This window comes from Mobula hypostoma, chromosome X1 (assembly GCF_963921235.1).
Source record: "Mobula hypostoma chromosome X1, sMobHyp1.1, whole genome shotgun sequence".
Classification (NCBI taxonomy): Eukaryota; Metazoa; Chordata; class Chondrichthyes; order Myliobatiformes; family Myliobatidae; genus Mobula; species Mobula hypostoma.
This window is the reverse complement of record NC_086128.1, coordinates 22049735-22066877: the sequence shown is the minus strand read 5'-3', so window position 1 is coordinate 22066877 and position 17143 is coordinate 22049735. Positions and strand designations below refer to the sequence as shown.

Below are 17143 nucleotides of genomic sequence, written 5' to 3'. Positions count from 1 at the left end.
TGCCCTTTTCTCACTGTTACCATATGGTAGGAGGTACAGAAGCCTGAAGGCACACACTCAGCGATTCAGGAACAGCTTCTTCCCCTCTGCCATCTGATTCCTAAATGGACATTGAATCTTTGGATGCTACCTCACCTTTTTTTTTAATATACTGTATTTCTGTTTGTGCACGTTTTTAAAAAATCTATTCAATATACGTAATTGATTTACTTGTTTATTTATTATTTATTTTTTCTCTCTGTTAGATTATGTATTGCATTGAACTGCTGCTGTTAAGTTAACAAATTTCACGTCACATGCCAGTATAATAAACCTGATTCTGATTCTGACTTCATGAGGAAACTGAGGTCCTTTAGAGTATGCAGGCCTCTCCTTCACATGTTCTACCAGTCTGTTTTCACCAGTACAATCTTCTATGCAGTGGTGTGCTAAGGCAATAGCAGCAACATGGGTGATGCCAAAAGGCTCAATACTGTAAACTGATTAGAAAGGCTGGCCTCTGTTATAGGAGACAAACTAGACACAGTGGAGGCTGTGGTAGAATGAAGGACGCTACGGAAAATCCTGGCAATTCTGGACAATGTTTCTCACCCCCTGCCTGCCATCTTGGCTGAACAGTGGAGCACTTTAAGTAATAGATGAAGACAACTGCACTGTTCCAAAGAGCGCTGCATGAGGCCGTAGCTGGGGAAGTGATCTTGTAATCTTTGACTTGTTAATCTTGTATATCCTATTTTTAAAATGACTTGTTTTTATTCTTTCTTCTCTTATAATATTTGTATATATGTGCACTTGTAATGCTGCTGTGATGCTGTAATTTCCTTTCGGATCAGTAAAGTATCTAATTATAAATAAAAATAAATATTTGCATTAATGTGCAGGTGTACCTAATAGAGTGGATTCTGGGTGTGTATATTATGTATGTTTTTATGGTGGATCCTTGACAGAGGCATTTGCCTTTATTCTTTGAATTCAGACTCAGAAAGCATTTTTATCATAAGAAACCTGTCTGAAATCCTTCCAAGTCGATAGAAATTACTAAGCCTTTTCATGGCTTAGGGATAATTATCTCCACAAATGAACAAAGTAGGTCTCCTTAAAAGTTTTGTCTTTCTAAAATGGAAGCAATTTGAGGCAGAAAAAGATGGAAAACAGTTATCAGATTTTTTCAGGCATATTTAAATCACCATGGTGGGGGGGGGAGTGCAGTGGTGCAGTGAATGCAGTGTGTTATTTGCAACTGAATTCCCCCTAGTTTATTGTAACTTCACTCCATGGATCTCTACTGATTGCTGTTTTAGAAAGCCAGCAGCAACACATGATGGATACAGAATGGATGTTGCTGTTGATCTCTGCTTCTTTTGTTGAAAATTCTGTGTCAACATTCATTCATTAAAATACCAATACTTCATGGAAAGACCATACTTTAAGAATCTTGGCCATCCTGTGGTTGAATGGATTTTCACAATTCCTCCTTGCCTTAGTGACCACAATGGACGATATCCTCTCAAGAAAATTTAGCACTGAGAGCAAAAGTTTTCAGAAGAACTTTTTGATGGATAGAATGTATGTTAACTGAGACATGTCTTTTGTCTTCACAGGAAGCACAGGAGAGATAACGGCATGCTTTGACCACAGACATACTGTACTCAATCCAGAAAACTTCACAAGTATCAGCAACATGAGATACACATATATCAACGCTGAACAAGTCCCGTTCCATTGAGAAATCACTTCTTGACCAGAAAGTTTGCTTTTTATGTGATACGGGTTTAGTACAAAATTACAACAGGCTGCAGCTTCTGGTAAGACTTTTATGCAACATTTTCTGAATGAGCTTCATTTGCCTAGATATTGTGTGTTGTTTTAGAGTTTCTGTTTAAGTAGAAGTCCAGAATGGGTCCTGACAGGGTTTTTTTAGATGTTTCAAAATGTCACCATTTAAATTTTTGTTTCAGGAATTATTTCTCCACTTAAGGATTAAGGTCTTTCATTTTCTTTTCCAAATGGCAAGTTACAGTTGAGTGAGGCAGCAATCTGGTTGAATGAGCAGAACAATGGTAAATGAATCTTCCTAAACCTTGATCCGTTAATACATAATATGCAAAGTTTTTTTGGAGAAGCAGGTACCCTATACACTTTGCTGTGGAAACAGCCTAGGGTGAAGGAGAAAAGAGCTTGACATTGCTGATAGCATAGGCTAATGCAATTCTGTGCACACAACTTGAATACAAACAGCAGAAAATTGTGATTGAACTGCACATTGCTTCGTTTGGACTCTTCTTTGAGAGTTTTTCCAATTGCAGTCACTGAGGGATATAATAGAAAAAGCTATAAGGTTGTCCTCTAGCATCAAGCCTTCTGAGGAAATGCAGGAAAGACTTGGCTTTTTCAATCTTTAGTGGTGACATCTCAGAAGTGAGCTTGTATTTAAAATCATGAACATTTTGGACTATGTTCTAAATAAGAAATAGTTTTGCAAACGCGCAAGACCAAAAGGCCACAGGTTCAAATTGTAAAACTGATTTAGTGACCTATATATGGATCAAACTCTTAAAGTTCTGGACCTTAAAACCCATGATTTATTTAGAGGTCTTTCAGATGTTGCACTAGGTGCAGGTTATGTTGAGGTTGGCAGGGTGTGAGGAGAAGAGCCAGGGGAAGTATTCGTGCTTGACTGAGGTGGGCCATGGGTAATCCAGTCTTTCAGTTAGTTAACTGACACTCTGGCATCAAGTTTGTTTACAGGTATATTGAGGTTGCACATCGTGAAGGTTTGCATGTGAATGAGTTGGACCGCAAGTTCTAATATGCTCTGGAATGGCCAGTGTTGTTGTCAATCTGGTTTAAATACTTAATATGTGATTCAAGATTGTTTATTGTCATTCTTCAGTACACAAGTGTAACGGTGAACAAAATGATTGTTACTTTGGATCTGATGCAGCATAAAAACAAAAAAAACAATTAATATAAAAGCAATCCTACAAAACGCAATGTACAAATAACACTGATTGTATACACATAAAGTGACGCACAGTGATCTGTCTGTAGGGGTGATGGGATGGATTAATGCGTAGAGGTGTTGATCAGCTTGACAGCTTGGGGGAAGTAACTGTTTTTGAACCTAGTGATCCTGGCATGGATGCTGTGTAGCCACTTTCCTTATAGGAGTGTGATAAACAGTCCATAAACAAGGTTGGAGGGATCCTTCATGATAATGCTAGCTGATATTGATATGATAAGCTCCAAGACCTTGGCCTCAATATCTCTTTGTGCAATTGAATCCTCTGTTTCCTCACTTGCAGACCCAAGTCAGTTCGGGTTGTCAACAACATCTCCACCACGGTCTCTATCAGCACAGATGCACCACAGGACTGTGTGCTTAGCTCCCTGCTCTACTCGCTTCATATTTATGACTGTATGGTTAAGCACAACTTCAATGTCATGTTTAAGCTTGCTGATGACACCTCTGTTGTAGGCTGATTCAAAGGTGGCGATCAGTCAGCATATGAGAGGGAGATTGAAAATCTGATTGAGTTGTGCCACAACAACAGTCTCTCACTCAATATCAGCAAGACCAAGGAGCTGATTATCGACTTCAGGAGAAAGAATATAGAGATCCATGAGCCAGTCATCATCGGAGGATCAGAGGTGGAGAGGGTCAGCAATATTAAATTCGGTGTTGATATTTCGGAGGACCTGTCCTGCGCCCAGCATGTGAGTGTAGTTACAAAGAAAGCAAGGCAGTGCCTCTACTTCCTTAGGAGTTCCTGTGTAGTGGAGAATATATTGACTGGCTGCATCACAGCCTAGCATGGAAATACCAATGCCCTTGAATGGAAAATCCTCCAAAAAGTAGTGGATACGGCCTAGTGCATCCCTACCCACCACTGAGGACATTTACATGAAATGCTGTCGCAGGAAAGCAATATCCATCATCGGGGTCCCCCACCACCCAGGACATGCTCTCTTCTCACTGCTGCCATCAGGAAGATGATACAGGAGCCTTAAGACTCACCCCATCAGGTTCAGCAACAGTTATTATTCTTCAACCATCAGGCTCCTGAACCAAGGGGATTACTTCAATCAATTTCACTTGCCTCATTATTGAAATGTTCCCACAACCTATGGACTCACTTGCAAGGACTCTTCATCTCATGTTCTCAATATTTTTTTTTATTAAATGCAATCGTGAACAATAGCCAGATCAGAAATGCTGATCAAGTCAACTAGTTCTCAAAGAGAACGCTGATAGGCCAATCAGATGGTTCACTGCTGCTCAGCGATAGAACACAAAAAAAATCATATGTACAATTAATAAAATAGTAGAAATACTGGAGTCATGATGATCATGATGAAGTCTGCTGGAGAGAGACACTTATACATATGCTGTCCTCCATAATTCAAAGAGATTGAGGGATAAGGTGGCAGGGTGACAAAATGTGGCAGGAGCACTTGGAACTAAAAACTAATTCCTACTGGGAGAAAACAGCACCTGTTCTTTCCGCACTGTTCTCCAGCAGTTTAAGGACTAAGTCCAACCGGAGCATAACTCTCAAGTGCTCTTGAAAGTCAGGTATTAACCCTACCTACCAACAACCAAGCATTGCCATCCTAGTCCCCTTTGTGATAGCTTATGAAGAAGCATGTGACTGGCGGCCCCCCCCCCCCCCCCAGAGATGATAGGTGTTTGTGCACTTGACTCTTGAAGGCTTGGATCCCATCGTTGCAGATGTTTCCAACCACAGCATCTGGAAGGCTGTTCCAAATTCTGACAGCACAGTGAAGGAAGGTTCTATCCAGTGTGTAGGTTCTCACATCAGGCATAGAAACAGCATGAGCAGGCATAGATAAACTTGATCGTGTGGTGCGCCATCTCTCATAAGATGAAGGCAGCATGGCGCGAAGGTCTGCAGGGCTGTGGCTGGCGTGCATTTTGTATAGCACAGTAGCTGCAGCAACCTGTCGTCTGCGGTGTAAGCTACTGATGGCTAGCTTCTCACGAGCTGTGGCTTCATCTACACCTATAATCCTGAGAGCCTTTCTTTGAATGAAATCAAGCTTTTGCTGAGGACACTCTGAGGCATTCATCCATGATAAGCAGGCATACTCCATAATACTTTGTACCTGGGCTTTGTAAACCGTGGCTCTGCCTTCTTTATCTAGTTTGGATGCTACTTTCCGCAGAGCTCCAAGCCTTTGTCCGACCTCGTTTGAAATAGTGGAAAGGTGTTTATCCCACACCAACTTGCTGTCAATATTAACACCAAGGATTACTAGCTCCTTCTTTAAATCCAGCTTGCAGTTCGCAAAATACAGGTCGGGGTTAGATGGATTCCTCTTCCTAGACATCACCATCACCTTGCACTTAGGCTCAAAGGTGACATTCCAGTCGTCTGCCCAGGCTTTCATCCGGTCAAGATCCCTATTCAGGCCTGCTGCCACTGTATTACTCTCTCCTGCTCTAATTGGTGCAAATAGTGTGGAGTCATCAGTGTACAGGTATAGCTCATTACTGCATGCATCAACCAAGTCGTCAATAAAGTGGAAAACAGTGGGCCGGCTGGTGGCACAACGACATCGGCACCAGACCTGGGAGCAGAGGTTCCCAGGTTCGAAACCAGTCGGGTCTGCTCCCGAGTATGCTTTCCATCCATGCTGGGTTGAGTGCCGATATTGCAACTCGACCTCGTAAAATAAAGGGAAAATACTACGAAAATGTCTGTGTGAGGAGTGGTGCGCCACACAGTTTCTCTCGCTCCACGCCTTGTAAAAGCCATGAAAAAGACATCATTATGGACACATGCATGGACACGCAGACGCATACGCAGAGACGCACACACAGATGCACAGACTCGCACGCACACAGGCACACGCCAAAAAATAGGTGGAAAACAGAAGTAGCCCAAGTATTGAACCCTGTGGTACAGATGCATTGATGGTTGAAGAATCAGAAGCCTGACCAGAGATAACAACTTTGATGGTCCGTCCTTGAAGGTAGTTCTGCAGCCATCTAAGCAGCTTTCCAGATATTCCTTTGGATCTCAGCTTAACCCAGAGTCCATTATGCAAGACCTTGTCAAAAGCTCCTTTGATATCCAGGGCTATGGCACACACTTCTCCACCTTTGTCTAAGAAGGTGTTCCATGTTTGAGATAAGGTGGTGAGGAGATTGGCTGTACTGTGATCAGGTCTAAATCCATACTGCCTACTTGAAATTAAGAGTAGGTAGTTCTGAACTTGTTTGTGGACTGCTTATTGCTTATTATTTATTATTATTTTGCTTTATTTTTGTGTTTGCACAGTTTGTTGTCTTTTGCACACTGGTTGAACACCCAAGTTGGAGGGTCTTTCATGGATTCTGTTATGGTTATTACTCTGTGGATTTATTGAATAATCCTGAAAGACAAATGAATCTCAGGGTTTGAAATGGTGACATATTTGGACTTTGATAACAAATTTACTTTGAACTTTTTCTGGCACCTTTCTGTATGTACATCCTTGAGGGTGGGTTTGCTGGTGACGGTGATGATAAAGGATATGCATTTATATAGACCCTTCTGTCACTTGAGACTCTCCAAAGTGCTTCATACCAATGTAGTTCATTCTTATGTGGTGACATTGTAATATATGAAAGTGGTAGTTAATTTACACACAGTGTATTCATCTGGACAGCTGTATGGTAACACACTTTAGAAATGAGGATTGAGAAATAAATGTTGTCTTAAGACACCAGGAATAATTTCAATGCTCCAATTCAAAATGTATTTTGGAATCTTTTGCATAGACCTGAGCACACAATTTTGGTTTTGCATCTCAAGGTTATATCTCTGCCAGTGTAGAATTCACTTAGTTCTGCACTAATCTGAGAGTTTAGATTACATTTTCAAGTATCTGCAATGGGATTTGAATGTATGACCACTTGAATCAGACAAGAATAGTTCCACTGAGCCAAGGGTGACATTTTTGTTGAACTTGATCTTTTAAAAAAAATTATCGTTTCAATGACAGAAAAGAAATTTGATTAGTTATCACCAAGCGTCTGTTTCCCAAGTAGTGGTTATGTATGTTGGAGAATATGGCTAATGTAGAGAACAGCGTTCATTGATTGGGTGCCATAACAATCAAAATATTTTTACTTTTGTTATTTACATTTTCTCAAGAAGCTCTTGGTATCTGTTACAGGTTTCTACTGTGTTGCACACCCTTAACTATTTTCCCATTCTGAAGATGTCAAATAGTAATAATACTCAAGAAACTCTGGAAATTATGAAGGAATCTGAAAAGAAATTGGTGGAGGAATCTTTAATTAAAAATAAATCTGCATGCCGAACGTCAAGTAAAGAGGAGTTGGAAAAAGATGGTGAAGACCCAAATGCACAGCAAGAGTTCCAGGTGAGAAACTTGTGCTGTGATATTTCTCAAACACGAGGAAATCTGCAAATGCTGGAATTTCAAGCAACATACTTAAAAATTGCTGGTGAACGCAGTAGGCCAGGCAGCATCTATAGGAAGAGGTACAGTCGACGTTTCGGGCCGAGACCCTTTGTCAGGTCTCGTCCTGACAAAGGGTCTTGGCCGGAAACGACAACTGTACCTCTTCCTATAGATGCTGTCTGGCCTGCTGCGTTCACCAGCAATTTTTATGTGTGTTGCTGTGATATCTCTGCCTGTTTTGCAATCGTAAGCTGCTTTGACAAACATTCACCTTCTGTGGTTTTCAGAAGATGATTACACAGTATCTTTGACAGTGCATGTAAAATTTGTGATTGATAGTATTGAATGTGGAGAGGATGCTTCTTATAGTGGGGGTGTCTACGACCAGGGTACAGTTTCAGAATAGAAGGATGTATTCATGCATATTCATGTATGGTTGAATGACAATTGAACTTGAACCTGAACCCTTATCATGGAAAAGATCCCAATGATCCGAAAACCTGAAGCACTCCCTTCTCAACCAGCTGGTTAGTCCCTCATTCATCTGTCCTATCTTCCCGTTGCTATGCTCACTATCATGTGGCACAGGGAGTGATCCTGGGCTTACAACTTTGGAGGTCCTGCTTTTCAACTTTCTATCTAACTCTCTGAATTCCCTTTGCAGGACCTCATCTCTCCTCTTACCAATGTTGTTAGTACCAATATGGGCCATGCCACTGGCTGCTCACCCTTTGCTTTTGGAAAATTCTGTACCTGCTCAGAAATGTCCTTGACCCTGGCACCAGGGAAGCAATATCCTATCTTAGAGTCTTGCTCATAGTGACAAAAATGCCAGTTTCTGCCTGTCTATCAAGTCTCATATCGTTACTGCACCTCTAGACTTTGTCCTTTCCTGCTGTACAGTAGAGCCAGTTGTGGTGCCACCAATTTGGCTGCTACTGCTTTCCACTGAGAAGCCACTCACCCTGACAGTATCCAGGGTGCTCCAGCATTGCCTGCCTGTCCTTCCTCACAGTCATCCATCTACCCTCTGGCTGTACCTGCGGCATGAATACTTCCCTGAAACTCCTATCTCTTGACACTTACTGTGTGCTCTTTAGAGTCCAACTGCTGCTCCCACCAATCCATATGTTCTGAGAGGAGCTGCAGCTGGACACACTTCCTGTAGATGTCATTGTTAGGGACAATTGACTGCACTCTGATCTCCCACATTTCACAGGACTAGTATACCATTTTTCTTGTTGCCGTTACTAGCCCTCTAGTATCGACTCAAATAAAAGTAAAAGAAAAACTTTACCTCGCTTTATCACCTTTGCCATTTAGCCATTTTGATGAAGCATCTCTTGTCAAATTCTCTGCACTTTGACCTGAAGTAGCTGCTCTCAAACTGACTGCTCTTGCTAGACATATCTCAAAGATAAGATTACCATATGCAAAAGTGCATGATAGCAGGTGGTTAGCATGTTACTTACAGCTCGGGGCGTTGGAGATCCCAGTTCAATTGCGATGCTGTCTGTGAGAAGTTTGTACATCTTTTCTGTGAGCATGTGGGTTTTCTCTGAGTGCTCTGGTTTCCTTCCACAGTCCACAGGTACTGGTTAATTGGTCATTGTGATTAGGCTTGGGTTAAATAGGTGGATTGCTGGGTCGTGTGGCTTGCTGGGTTGGAAGGGCCTGACCATGCTATATCTCTAAATAAAATTTAAAAAAAAATACTTTTGTGCATAGGTGCAACGAAAAGCTTACTTGCAGCAACGTTACATGCACATTTGCATCAGTTAAGCAGCATTCACAAGGAAAAAATAAACATTATACAAAATTTATACAAAAAATTAAAATTAGAACAAAAAAAGACTAATTTAGTACAAAGTGATGAAGGTGGTCATAGTGTTTCTGAACTAGTGATTAGAGTTGTACCAGTTGGCTTAAAAACTGAATGGTTGAAGGGTGAATCTGGTGTGGTGTGGGTCTTCAGGCTTCTGTACCTCCCTCTTATGTTTATAGCTCTTGTAGGCCTTACTTTGCTCCCTTTTGCTCTCTCTCCAGTAACTATCAACCATTAATTTCATTTTAGACTGGACACTATAGAAATATGTTTGCTAGCTGTATACTGCTTCTTGAAAGGAACTTAGACCACCTTAAATACACTAACGTCTTTTGGTCCAAACGTGTACGATATAATTCTTACTCTTTCATTTCAAGAGTGATTCTGGTTTAAGGTGACGCTGGTGAAGCTCTGTGACTACTTGCTGGCAGCAAATAAAACAAAGAAAACAATTAAATACTTTATTAATCACTCTTTTTCTGGTAAACAATCACTGCAAACAGTAGCCTGTAACTTCTCTGTCGGAGTTGAGCTATTGACCCGCCTGTACACACGAGCATTTTTGTGGTGTGAACTGAAGTCTCGAAGGTGCATGATGGTTGTGGTGTGGTGTGTACATGCTGAACTGAGGTGTTGGATTCTGGGCCGGAGAGTAGGGAATGATCCAATGTATGGCTATCGCTGGAGTGACTTGGAAGCATTCGGTGCACCAGAACTGAGGAGAGGCAGAGCCTGGGCCCAAGAGTGAAGAAGGATTGATTTAAGCGCTGGGCTGAATTGTAAAGGTTGGGACGGGTCAAATTGAGGCTGCGGGTCTTGGGCCTGAGACTGTATCGAAGCGGCAGGGCCTGGGTCGGAGAGCAAGGAACGCCCTGAAGTTTGGACAAGTTAAGCGCCAGGCCAGGTTGAAAAGGTCAGGGTGACGGGGCCGGAGGCAAGGGACAGGCCCGTTTAGTTCTCTGCTTTGCAAGGTTTACTTGTCTCTGCTGTGACCTGCAACTAACAGGCTCCTGAATCAGCTGTTACTGGGTTTGTGTCTGTGACTCACTTTGGTGAACTTCAGTTCTGAATGCTATTTGCTTACGTTTATTGTTAGCACAATTTGTTTTTTCTTCTCTGCACATTGGGTATTTGATGGTCTTCTTTTGTTTTACTGGGTTCTTTTGGGTTTCTGAGTTTTGTGGCTGTAAGGAGATGAATTTCAAGGTTGTATAATGTATACATACTTTGATAATAAATGTACTTGGAACTTTGGTGTAACAAATGAAACAAATCATTCTGCAGCATTTAGAGGTTAAACCACATTATGAAGGTGGAGTAATGCAAGAATTATTCTGCATCTAGCCCATTGATATGACTTTCAAGTATTTGTTGCTGAGAATGAATACCGAAAGTGCAAGCTTGTATTCCAGAGTGCTATTCAATCAACTTTAAATTTTTGCTTTTCTATCTTTTTTTAAAGCTAGATATAGTAATTGAAGAGTATAATAGGTGGGAAGAATTTTTGCTACATGGCTGCAGTTTTTAAACAAATTAGCGTAAGAATTTAACACATTTCAAGTGGAAATTCAGGCTTGCACAAATCTTTTGAGTTGGTTTTGAACTGGCTGGATTCATCACACTGGTGTCATCTGCAGGTTGAATTACTCAACGCTCATTTTCGGCAAATTATACCTCCTTTGTAACCCTTTGAAGAAGCTTTTAAAATTGCTGGAGGCTTTTAGGCATCTTTCAATAAGCTTTTAAATATGAAATATTTAAATTGCTTTAAAAAACCAATACAAGTTGTAAATAGTGCTGTATACTATAAAGTCACTTTTAATTATTTAAGTTCAGGTATTGGGATGGGTACTTTGATTAGATGTTTATTTTTTATGATTAGTCTATTGAATTAACCTTTCTCAAATAAATATTTTTAGTACAAGAGAAAGTATAGAACTGAGCTCCGAAATGTAAATTGTGTTAATTGGTAGATTTTGTATTTGATTATATAAATAAGTTTGAGCAGAAACTTGAAAACATAATTTCACTTTAAAGGAAACCAAGAAGAATTTTGGGTATCATTCTGAAGGCAGAGGTTCTAATTCAGGGGTTTCCAACCTCTTTTATGCCATGGACCAATACCATTAAGCAAGCGATCCATGAACCCCAGGTTGGGAACTCCTGATCTGACTCATTTTCTAAAAAGAGCATTTGTAAACAAGTTCAGAATCTGATGAGCTGCCACCTCATCATTAAGAATTAAAGTACAAGACAAAATTACAAAATTGAAGAAGTTTGTATCACTCAATAGCTTTGACCCACAGCTACTTGCATTGGAATGCTGCATAGTGCTGTCCCTTAGAGGCAGAGCTGTTATGATGTTCTTGGCCTGGGGAACAAATATATTTACTGAAAAAATGCTTGAAAACAAAAATGTGAAAAGTTGCCAAATGTGTCCAGATAACTTGACAAATCCAGCTATGACATTTATCTTATCTCAGTCAGTGAGTGCATTTGGTCATTTTTTGATACTCAAAAACTGTCTAGGCTTTCTGGAGGCTGGATCTCAGAATATGACAACTGAGACAACTGAGCCTCACTGAATTCCTAATGGATGCTGGTTCAGATTGTCCATCCCTCCACAATCCAGAAAAGTAGTGCAAGTGGATGGGGTCTCCATGCAGCTGATTTTATCCAAGCCAATGTGGCCCATAACATCTCCTTTATAACATTCCCCTGTTATACAATTATCATGAACGCTAATGCTTTTTTATGCCCATTGTCTACAATTAGACTGGCATTGTCAGTGGAATTACTGAGTTTCCTAACCTACTGGTGTGGTTTCTTTGCAGCGAAGAACGCAAAACCATGGGCACTCGAGGAAGCGATCCAAGGTTAGAATGTTCTCGTTAGAAATGGAAAAATTACTATTTTAATCTTGCTTTTATTGGATGAAATAGATAACTTTGAATCCCAATGGCTGTGGAATATTGTGCGGAGAAATTACTTTTGAAAAATTACTGGTGGTTTCGGTATAAGCAGCATGATGACATTTTAGTTAACTGCGGATTGACCTTTTTAAGTGACATGTTAGGTTTCTTTTTAACTTTGGCTAGCAGATTGTGTACATTGCATAAATCCATGCTTAAAAACCAAGATTGGCAGCTCATTTTGTGATCTGTGTCAAATGAGGCAATTAATGTGGAGTTGATTGGGGTGTTATAACTTAAATTGGCATCCTTGAGCTATGGATGGAATCAGTTAATAAAACCAGCATTGCGCTGAACTGACAGTGGTCTTTCAATACCTTTTTTTAAAAATTATTTCCAGTCCAATTCCAAGTTGAAGTTGGTACGAAGTCTTGCTGTGTGTGAAGAATCTTCCCACCCATTTACATGTGATGGACCTCAGGAAATCCAGGTAAATTTGAAAAAAATTCTTTGTTGAAAAGAAGGCAGCAGTTGAATATTGTGTTAAAATTAAATGGTGTGTAAAATTGGATTTACTCAAGGTTTTTCATGCATCATAATTCAGAAATGGATACTTTATGGAAAACCAATCACCATAGACTGGTTATTTTTCATTACCCAAAGAATTGCATGTGCAATTTTTTAATATTGGCCAGGTGTCTTGGGTATATCAATTGCCCAGCCAAGTTTCTTTTTCTTTGCACAGCACCATACTCAATATTTTCAGAAATTTACTGCTTTTTCTTCCTGGTTGAAGTCTGTTTTTCTCAGTTTGTCAGAAGTTTGTCAGTAGTGACTTTGGCCACCAGTGCCTTAACTCTTTTGCTACTCAAGTGATTGTAGAAACAGAGGAAATTGAAAATGGTATTGGCCATTTAACAATCCCCCCCTTGCCCCTGCCATTCAGCATCATATAGCTGATCATCCAAGTTCACTACCCTGTTCCAATTTTCTCCCCATATCCCTTTATCCCTGTAGCTTACTGGGTTAGTAAGTTTGCTGATGACATAAAGGTTGGGGGTGTTGTGGATAGTGTGGAAGGCTGTCAGAGGTTACAGCGGGACATTGATAGGATGCAAAACTGGGCTGAGAAGTGGCAGATGGAGTTCAACCCAGCTAAGTGTGAAGTGGTTCATTTTGGTAGGTCAAATATGATGGCAGAATATAGTATTAATGGTAAGACTCTTGGCAGTGCGGAGGATCAGAGGGATCTTGGGGTGAGAGTCCATAGGACGCTCAAAGCAGCTGCGCAGGTTGACTCTGTGGTTAAGAAGGCATACGGTGTATTGGCCTTCATCAATGGTGGAAATGAATTTAGGAGCCGAGAGGTAATGTTGCAGCTATATAGGGCCCTGGTCAGACCCCACTTGGATACTGTGCTGAGTTCTGGTCGCCTCACTACAGGAAGGATGTGGAAGCCATAGAAAGGGTGCAGAGGAGATTTACGAGGATGTTGCCTGGATTGGGGAGCATGCCTTATGAAAACAGGTTGCGTGAACTCGGCTTTTTCTCCTTGAAGCGATGGAGGATGAGAGGTGAGCTGATAGAGGTGTATAAAATGATGAGAGGCATTGATCATGTGGATAGTCAGAGGCTTTTTCCCAGGGCTGAAATGGCTGCCACAAGAGGGCACAGGTTTAAGGTGCTTGGGAGTAGGTACAGAGGAAATGTCAGGGTTAGGTTTTTTATGCAGAGGGTGGTGAGTGTGTGGAATGGGTTGCAGGCAACAGTGGTGGAGGCAGATACGATGGGGTCTTTTAAGAGACTTTTGGATGGGTACATGGAGCTTAGAAAAATTGAGGGCTATGGGTAACCCTAGTAATTTCTAAGGTAGGGACATATTCGGCACAACTTTGTGGGCTGAAGGGCCTGTATTGTTCTGCAGGTTTTCTATGTTTCTATCCTTCTTGAATATGTTTCATGAACAAAATAGAAAGAAACAAGATAAAACTCCTTAATATTTGTAGTTCTTGGAAGAACTGATTTAGCGTAATGACCCTATATTGGGAATCAATGTGGTGTTGATTTCTCATTCTGCCAAAGGCTTTAAGATCTGCATTAAATGTGCTAGCCTAATTAACAGTACTGATGCTCTGCTCAATGTTTGCCTTGACTCCCACAAACACTGGATTACTAACCTCTGACAATTGCCTTAGGATTTGAACCTGTACGCTTCATGGACACCTAAATCAAATGCATTGTATTATGCACAACAAAATTAATCAAAGAATTCCAAGACATGAGGCCTAGCCCCAGCAAGATGTTTAAAAGTTCATTCAGCCACTGTATTTCTTGGTACCAGGAAGTTCTGAGTATCTCCCAGTCAAGAGCTAACCATTCTCAATCATAAAACAACTTGGTGATACTGATGTTTCCATTTAGCAAGATAGATCTGGTCATTCTCTGTGTGGATTGCTTCTCTTGCAGTCATAGAGTAATAATGTACAGACAGGCCCTCTGGCCCACTAAGTCCATGCTGACCATCAAGTACCCATCTATACTAAACCCATTTAACCAACACTTGGTTCAGAACCTTTTATGCCTTGGTAGATCTGTCCTTGTCCAGAGGTGGCTTAAATATTGAGCCTTTGCTTTCTAAGGTAGTGGGTTGCAGATTGAAACCACCCTGCCTGCCTTTGCTGCCAATTTCAGAGATCTTTGCACTTGTGCACCAAGGTCCATTTGTTCCTCAGTACTCTCTAGGGTCCTATCATTATATGTCCAGTCCTTATTTAATCACCCCAAATAACATCACCTCACCTTTCTGCTGTTACTCCTGGGTGTTATACATCAAATGAATCATATGAAACTGATGCTAGCCAAATATTCCATGACATTATAACTGCCAAAATTTGTTGATTGTGTTAACTGCAGCTGCAAGTAATCTGGTCACCAGATTTCCATCTTTCATCGGTTGGGGAAGCCTCACACCCCACCCCTCTCCCGAAGTTAATAGACTTCTGGTTTCCACTGGTGATGCTCTTGTGTGCCTCCACTTGCATGCTAATTGGGAGTTGCCCTCCACAGAGGCTTCAGTATAGTATACTGCGGAGAATGTTTACATTGTGACCTATTATATGGAAGCGTATTGGGCCTGCTGTTGACTATAGGTATCTGATGACACAGTGGCAGCTAATTACCTGGTCAGTTGCAGATTGCAGATGCTGTTGGCTATTTGTTGTCCTTAAGCATATGATTGTGAGCTGTCATTTTAGGGCATTATAGTCTGTCTGCTGTAGGTATTCCTGCAGGACTCTTGGATTTGAAGTTTTGGTATTTTGCGCTAGTGATGAATGATCAGCAACATAGTTTCACTTTGGGATGACCTGGAGAGGATTTCAAGTGGTTGTGCTCCTATATGCCTGTTGCCCTTGCACTTTGGGTAAAGGTTATATGTTCAGGAGGTGCTAAGAAGCCTTTGTAAGTTGTTGCAATGCACTTTATGGATGTTGCACAGTGTAGCTAGTGAAGTGAATGCTTAAGGTGCTGGATAGTATATCAATTGGTGGCTGCTTTGTTCTCGAAACTGCCTGGTTTTTTGGGTGTTGTAGTAGCTGTACTCATCCTGGCAGTGGCACTCTTGATGAGTCCTATCAATTTTGTTAAGGCTTTTGGGAGCTATGAGTTACTAATGGTGAGATACTCTTCTCCTGTGTCTAATTAAGGTTCTGGTCAGTGATGGCTTCCAGAATATTGATGATGGAGTACTGGATGATGATAATGCCATTGAACATCAACTTTGAGTGGTTAGACTCTTGTTAGAGATGAGCATTGCTTGGCACATGGCTGTAAGTGGTTAGATCTGGAGAAACCTCCAAGTACCACAACCATCTTCATTTGTACAATGTAGGACTTGGAACAGTGAGTGATATGTGGTGGAACCCAATCTGAGCATCAGTGAATAAATGCCACAAGATGGCACTATCAGCAACAACACTCTGTCACTTAGCTGATGATTCAGGGTATACGATTGGGACATATTTAATCCAACTGGATTTACCTTGCATTTTGTTAACATACCTGGCAATTTTCCATATTATTGGGTAGAAGCCAGTGTTGCAGCTGTAGTAGGACAACTTGGCTAGAGGCACAACTATATTTAGATTCATACTGCCCAAATAGTTTCTGGTCCTACATCAGCAGTGTCCAGTATACTCAACCATTTCCTGATGTATTCAATCATTTCTTGATATCACATGGAGTAGATCAAATTGGATAAAGATAGGCTTCTACGATGGGGACCGCAGGAGGAAGCAGTTGTAGATTATCTACCTTTCAATTCTAGCTGCAAATGCTTCTGTCTTTGGGTTGGACTTCATCATTGCTGCGGATAGGGAAATTATTGGCAAACTATCCTCTCCTGGCTGTTTATTTGTTCACCACCATTCGTGGATTGATGTGAGAGGACTGCAGGTTTATTGGTTTTGGGATTGTTTGACTTTAGCTATAGCAAGCTGCTTTTGCTGCTTGGCACATGTTAATGCTTTGTTGCAGCTCTGTCAAGCTGGGACCACAGTGTACCTGCAGCTGTTATTGCCATGCCCTTAATGGTTTATGATGGAGTGCGAATGCGCATCTGGTGTGTTTCATTTCTGTTCAAATGTGCCTGATCATTCTATACAGTGTGATAAAGGATGAACTCAGGGACACTCCCTTCATAAGGATTATGCAGTGGTCACTTTTGAACGTGCTGTCATGGATGTGAGAATGTGCAATTGTCGTCCTCAGATAGTCCCTTAGGATTGATGATCTCTTGTTTCCATTCTGGTTCTGTGGCTTCTGAGGTGACCGATGAGGTCAATGTTGAACAGGGATGGAGGCAGGGGATGATTGATGGGATGGGCTGGCGGGTAGTTTGTGGGGTTGCGTGCTCCTTTTGCCATTTACATTGGGCTGTGTTGTATTTTGGACATGTGGATTCGAGGTGCTT

At 41.2% G+C, this 17143-nt stretch overlaps 1 protein-coding gene across 6 annotated transcripts in view; it reads left to right on the top strand.

Annotated features, from left to right (window-relative positions):
• The window catches only part of LOC134340353 (R3H domain-containing protein 2), a 265555-nt gene that overhangs the window by 105155 nt on the left and 143257 nt on the right, over window positions 1-17143 (top strand). For all 6 annotated transcript variants that reach the window (XM_063037499.1, XM_063037500.1, XM_063037501.1 and 3 more), the window contains 4 exons: window positions 1602-1805; window positions 7186-7395; window positions 12097-12138; window positions 12575-12664. In XM_063037499.1, the coding sequence (XP_062893569.1) occupies window positions 7231-7395; window positions 12097-12138; window positions 12575-12664 (297 nt within the window). In that variant the 5' untranslated portion in view covers window positions 1602-1805; window positions 7186-7230. The remainder of the gene's footprint in view (window positions 1-1601; window positions 1806-7185; window positions 7396-12096; window positions 12139-12574; window positions 12665-17143) is intronic.